Below are 7,178 nucleotides of genomic sequence, written 5' to 3'. Positions count from 1 at the left end.
AAAAAAAAAAAAGAAAAAGAAATTTTTTGGATCATCTAATTTGATTCCATTACTGTTGGTTCAAATTTGGCAATATGTATGCTGGAATGTGAATGAACCACTTTGCATGCAGTTTCTAAAGTGATATTGATCTGCACATGCTGTGGTTGCTGGACAAGTTTCTTGGTTACCTCGCTAATCATTTATTGTAAAAACGAATGTCATGATTTCTTTGGGATTTTATTCATTCTGTCAATCCAGTTTTTCTTGGATCTTATTTCATCCGATTTGGTATGGATGTTGGTATACAATTGGTTTTCCACTTTGTATTATCTTGGGTGATTAACCAAGGACCTTTACTCTCCAAACAGGAGAAATTCAGTTCAGACATGGATATGGGTGAAAAAGCAAACTTTGAAATGCTTTCTTTTGAAGCCCCAAAGATTCGGCTCCTCCGCAGTCTCTATATTGAAGGGAGTGACGAAATGCAGGTTGAGTGTTATAATTTTTGTTTATACATGTTGATTCTGTGTATGCGCACACTTATGCAGTCTACATGTTTTAACATACAGCAAGCTTGATATAACAATAGATATTACTTTTTATAAGCTTCTGAAATTCAAGTCCATATTGATGGCTATATGCATGTTGAAAGGAAAAAGGCTCAGTAATAGTTTGTTTGTCAACCAATTTAACTTCTACTAAGGCTTGTGAAATTGATTGAACCTACAAATATCAAAATTTCATTGACATTCAATTATATAATTGATGATAACTATGACACCACTGCCACTTTGATGAAATGCTAAAAGACAGAAAGTCATGACTTGCAGAAGAATTTGTGGAGATATATAGGAGTTTCTGGAATACCATGGCACTTCCTTAATTCTCGATGCCTCAGTTGCTAGTACTGGAGTTTTCACATATTAGGTTTCATGTGATTGGCTGATTCCTGATTTATGACTGCAAATGTCCTCATCTAGACTAGTCTGAGGTGCTGGTAATGTGACTGGAAACATAATAGGATAAGCTGATTCCTGGGAAAATTCTGAATAAGAAGAAAATGATAGAATTATTGAACTTCATAGCCAATGACTAGGCTAATATGTTTGTGCTGCATAATCTGAACATTTGCTTCTTATATGTAATGCATGTCAAACATGTGCTTGTAATACATTGCAAAAGATATTCCTTTTATATGAACCTTACCTACTCTTTAGAAATCTAACCATGAGTTACTTAATCTCCAAAAGTTGTTGAGGATAAGTACATTTTATTAATCCTGCTAAGACAACAAAGTTCAATCAGTCTAATTTATTTTCCTTTTGTTTTTGAGGTGCAATATCAATATAATTAATGTGTTAAACTTTAATGAGTGATTCCTACCCATTCATGCTTGTGTCTTTCTTCTGATATTTAAATGACAATAGAGCATTCTTTTTTACTCACAAAGTTAAGATTCAGGAGCATTACCATTGCAGGTCTTGGATTTTGCTGTTTTCCCCAGAATCGAATATGATCTGCCTATCTTTTGTGCGAACTTTTTTACAACTGCCAAAATGAACATAATCGTACTGTAAGTTTATATCCTTCTATCATTACAAAGTTGCTTTGTATTTACTATCTGGTGGCGGTCAAAACACCTATGAGGTTCCTTTACTATAGTGTTTGTTCAATTTAGTCCTTGTACCTTAATTTTGTTCAATTTAATCCATGTATTTTAAAAAGTGGTACAATTAAGGACAATAGTTGACAGTGTTAATATGATTGTTAACTTAGTTTACATGGCGCTGACATCATCTCTGCCACATCATAATATTTACATGCCAACTCATATATTAATTTATAAATATTTAAAATTAAATATTTTTACCACCAATATATTACATTGTCCAAAATAAATAATTCCATATTCATCATGTCATTTTACTGCAAAGTATGATTAAATACCATTATAAAATGGAACTTGTAAAACACTTTATTTCTATTAGTTTCATAAATTTTAGAATAAATTGATATGTAAAATTTTTTTAATTTATATTAATATCAAAAATTAATAATAATGAGTAAATTTTTAATATTTTAATTTATTCTGCTCTATAATATTTTAAAAATTGACATTTTTATATTTTGTATTAAAATGCATATTACTTATTAGTTTATTAAAAAAAATTTTAACATTAATAAAATTTTATTTATGTATTGCAAATGTTAATTTATTTTATTTGAATAAATTAAGTCACATGTATTTTAATATAAAATTTAAAATTGTAATTGTTAAAAATTAAAAAATCTGAAAATATTGAAATCAATTGGCATATCACTGTACATCAGCTATTGCTGTTACCTGTTAGTCTTTTGTGTCAATAGTGCTATTGATTCACAAAAATGTACACTTAAACCTTCTTCAACCATATGCAGTGATCTTAACCCTTTGCATGATGTCATCAATCAAATAGATTACAAGGAGAAGTATTACAAGCACCTTATTCCTCTTGGCCTTAAGTATTCTCAGGTGACAAAGACTATCACTCCTTCATCTCAATTTCTGTACAGAGTTCTCATTTCCTAGACCCCATTTCAAATCATTCCCTGATGATTTTGTGGGGATTTTGTGCAGCTTTTACCCTGGGGAGGAAAACTTACCAGTGAGTCATTAAGATTTTTCTCTCCCATAGTTTTATGGACAAAATTTTCCTCTGGTCCTCACAACCATAGCATTTTGTATTCTGCATTCAAGGATTACTATAAGGTAAATATTCGCAAATTTGGTTTTATTTTATAGTTGGGTCCATCCCATTGGATCCACCCATTCATTCTGTTCTTCTCTTTGTAATTACACGCTCACTCATGTGCCCAACTTGTTGTATTCTCCAATCTCAGTGAAGATGAGCATTTGCTAACTTCATGTCCGTTTTGACCTCATTATCTTTTCAATCAGATGTTTATAGATCTGAAATTTAGATTTTGTAACTGTCTGTATTTTTATTCTGTTATATTACAGGCATGGCTAAATCTGATTGACAGAGCAGTGGAGGACACTGACGCTTCTCAAATCATTTGCAATCGTGAAGCACAGCACAGGTACCTAACATGGAGGGCAGAAAAGGTAGGTATTGCTTTCCCTTTTCTATCTTGTACTGCTCATATAGTTCCTAGAGAGCCCTGAATAGAAATTTGTTGCTAGCTTCTATTCCTTTCCTGGTTTTCCTTGAGCAGTTGGGAGGACATCTTTGCTTATCTATTTTTCTCATTTTCTTTGGTAGAGCAATCTTATATTTGCTCCTGGTTGATCGATGTGATAATATCTCCAAGAATAATGCTATTTTCACTCTCAACTTTTATACACTTTTAGACAAAGATTACTTGTCTTTATTCATTCTCCCATATCCAATCATTGAGTAATACTTCCTCCATTCCACTTTCCTTTTTAGTCCATCTCAAAATAATTTCTACTTTTCTTTTTCTCAGTTTATCCTTACAAAATAGGATGGAGAGAGTATATTGGTTTGACTTGAGGGCACCGTTAAAGCCTAATCAGTTTCGTATAAAACTAATGTAAAAAATAGCAAATGTGATATTTTCTTCTCCTGTATAGGATCTATAGAACTTAAAACTTTTGATTTCAAAATGGCCCGGTTGTCCACCTGAGGGGGAGTGTTAAGAGTCCTATATTGAAAATATAAGAGAAAACATATGGGTTTATAAGGTAGACTAGTTAATCTTTTAGTGTGGTTTGACCCATGTGCATTATAGCCCAATTGAGTGACCTTGGGCTCAATCTTAGATTATACAATAACATTTCTAAACTGCTTTTTATAGCTTTTATTACATCCTTAATATTTGTCAACTTGTGCAATTAGGATCCTGGACACGGGCTTCTGAAACGTCTGATAGGAGAGACTCTTGCCAAGGTATCATTCAATTCATTGTTGCGCGAAGGCTAAGCTTTCTTACGTTGTTGCCATAATGCCATGGCATCTCAGTTGTTTGTTGTTTCACTATAGGAGCTGACTATGAACTTCCTCTTCAATGGCACTGGTGAACTGGGGAGCAAAAGTTTTCTGGATTACTTTCCAGAGTACAAACGCGAAGATGGAAGCATAAACGAGAAGCGAAGTATGGTTGGAAAGTCTTTTGAAAATCGGCCATGGGATGCGGAAGGAAATTTCATCGGCGATACAACACCTCAACACAATTCATCACTTACAAATTTAGATCATTAAGAATGTGATGTTTTCAGGTTTTGTTTTCTACATTGTTGTAATATAGGCACATACATTTATTAATACTGAGTATGCCACTACATCAGAACAGGTTGTTTATGGAAAATATCACACTTTCTCATGAAATCACTTGCTTCTTTTCTGGTGTTTGGTCAGAAAGAGGTTGAAATATTTACTAAATCATGGTAGGAAAGATGTTGAAATTCTTTGATGCTACAAAGGGGAAGGAAGAACTTGGAGAGGGAGACGAGAACTAAAAGAAAATGTAACATTTGCTAATCCAGGCAGTAAAAAAACATGAATGAATGAATGAAAAATGGAATAGCATTTTCAGAGTAGAATGAAAGATTGAATGTTTGGTTTGGCATTTTATGGGATAAGTTATTTCCCTTGTCAAATAGATCCTTTAATTATATTCAATTAGACCCTTAAATTAAAAAAAACATCCAATTAAACTCTTAAATTTGTTAAATTTGTACAATTAACCTATTTACTTTGCTTACATGACATCTTATGTGGAGTTCTATTCAAAAATTAAAAAATAAAAATAAAAAATTGAACACTATTTCTTAAAAAACTAATTAAAAAAAACTTTTCAATGCGGCCCGTGGCCGTGGCTGCCATGGACGATAATAAATAAATTTCAAAAATCAAAATATGTTAAAACTCTCGAATTTGAAAAATTAAGCAAAAGTATGGCAAATATTTAATTTTAGGGAAAAGGGTCAAATACACCCTCAAACATTTGCTAAGAAATCAATTAGGCCCTTGAACTTTTAAAAGTTGCAATTAAATACACAAACATTTTATTTTGGAACAATTAAACCCACTGACCTGTTGGTGACTTGTAATTGCAGGTCAATTAGGTTTTCGACAACCCTACGGCGAACCTCCAGGCAAACTCCGGTGAACCTTAGGCAGGTTAAGTCAAAATCAGCCACCTGTAACCTTACGGACTTACGGTCGCCGCTGGTCACGCTCTGCCGGAGATTGCGACCAGTTTGGTCGCAATCTCCAGTTGACGGAGAAGTTTTAATATAAAATATAATAACTATTTATGAATATTTGAAATTAATTATAATAAAATCAGAAATTAAATATATTAATGATAAATGTATATTTAAAATTTTATTAAATTTAAGTCTTTTCAAATAATGAATAATATTGACTTACTCAAATTGTTCTTCTCAAAATCTCTCTCTCTTTCTTTCTTTCTTTTTTTTTTTAATTAAAAAAAATCAATCAAATTATTATAATTTGAAAATAATTTATATATTTATAAATTAACTTTAAAAAGACAAATACAATGATTAAACACACTGCACTACATAAATATATAAATAGATACAGAACTAAATAAGTAATTAATAAAATGAATAACTAATTAAGTGGAAAATTAATTAGTATTATATAAAAGCGTATTTATAATATAGATAAATCTATAAATGTAATTTTACTAATACTAAAAAAAAGGGTTTTGTGGAACAAATTAAGAAATATAGTAAAACCCTATTAAGTACCATATGACATTTTGCAATATACCACCACATGCCCTTTTAAGAAATATATAGTGAAGCACTTTAAACTTAATTCTAATTCCATTCTTCCAAACTCAAATAGTTGCATTTTAAAAATTAAATTATCATCTATTCATTATTCATTCTGTCGTTAACATATCAAATTAAACATTTGACTTAGGAGAATTCGAATCCACTTTGACTCGACTCAAATCGAAAGTGGACCTCACTCAAAATTATACCTTAAAAATGGTCACTTTAAATGTCATTTTTAGCTAGTTTTTTTTTTTTTAATAATTGGTACAGTAATAAACTAAATATAAGTTATAAAATGAGAGAATGTATAAAGTACAATGGTGATCGAGAGCTCTGGTCAATATGAATATAAGTTGTGAGAGCTTAAACATGTTACACTAAGAGGAATGCATTATTTATACTAAGTGACTGCTGATGACAAATCGTTAATGAAGCTTATGTGGCTTCTCTTAATTGGGTACTTAAGTCAGTCACAACATGTGTATATGTTACTAATGTGATGGATGGTGAAGTAGTGACACAGTTGAATTATCCGACGACGACTTAATTAATTTTTAGATCAGACATTACTAGAAAAAATCACAACTTAATCGTACGGTATTTGAGTTATTCGCCAAATAAGGTTGTCTTATAATCGCATTGCTAGTCTCCTAGGACTCCCAATTCCTATGATGTGAGAGACACGCAAATTATACTATGGACCATGGTCATGGCTGATACTGCAGTTGTGTTGAATTGATACTGCAATTGTGTTGAAAGGGGACTACAGTTGCGCGGAACAGAGGTCGTTTCATCCGTTCAACACAACTGCAGTATCAATTCAACACAACTGCAGTTCTAGATGGATGAAACGGCCTCTGTTCTGCAAAACTACAGTTTCCTTTCAACACAATTGCAGTATTAGTTCAACACAACTGCAGTATCAGCCATGGTGCATGGTCCACGGTATAACGACTGTGAGAAACATAAGCACAATGAATTAAAATAGACAAGGTGGTCAAACAATTTCTTGGGCTCCTTCTAGTACTGATCAGTCCGTTGGAGGATGTAGATTGCATTTTGAGGGAGAAAAACACAAATAAAAATAGCATATTTTTCAAAGTTAAAAATTAAAAATAAAAATATTATTATAATGGAAGGAAAAAATGAAATAAATTTGTCAAAGTTATTTGTTTAATTGCCACATGTTATTTAAATTAAATGCAAAAAAAAGATATGATTACAGTTTTTACTGTTTTCCAAAAATTCCAGCAAAGAAAAGGAATTAAAAAACAAGGCACAATCATCACAATCATATACTAATGTACATCACACTTTTGACTTGTCTTTCCATCAAACAAAATTCTTAAATATATATATATATTTGATTAATTGTGGTCTACTAAAGTAGTTATATACTAATTCTTACCTGTCACCCAAC

At 31.6% G+C, this 7,178-nt stretch overlaps 1 protein-coding gene across 1 annotated transcript; it reads left to right on the top strand.

Moving 5' to 3' along the window:
• Positions 1 to 219: 219 nt before the first annotated feature.
• Positions 220 to 4,385, top strand: LOC116004293 (phytochromobilin:ferredoxin oxidoreductase, chloroplastic). The gene is made up of 7 exons (XM_031244271.1): positions 220 to 470; positions 1,461 to 1,555; positions 2,401 to 2,494; positions 2,600 to 2,731; positions 2,984 to 3,088; positions 3,843 to 3,893; positions 3,987 to 4,385. Exons 1-7 carry the CDS (start codon positions 273 to 275, stop codon positions 4,203 to 4,205), a joined length of 894 nt encoding a protein of 297 aa, XP_031100131.1. The 5' UTR covers positions 220 to 272; the 3' UTR covers positions 4,206 to 4,385.
• The last annotated feature ends 2,793 nt before the right edge of the window (positions 4,386 to 7,178 follow it).

Source organism: Ipomoea triloba, chromosome 14 (genome assembly GCF_003576645.1).
Source record: "Ipomoea triloba cultivar NCNSP0323 chromosome 14, ASM357664v1".
NCBI classification, from domain to species: domain Eukaryota; kingdom Viridiplantae; phylum Streptophyta; class Magnoliopsida; order Solanales; family Convolvulaceae; genus Ipomoea; species Ipomoea triloba.
This window is presented reverse-complemented; position numbering and strand designations above follow the sequence as displayed.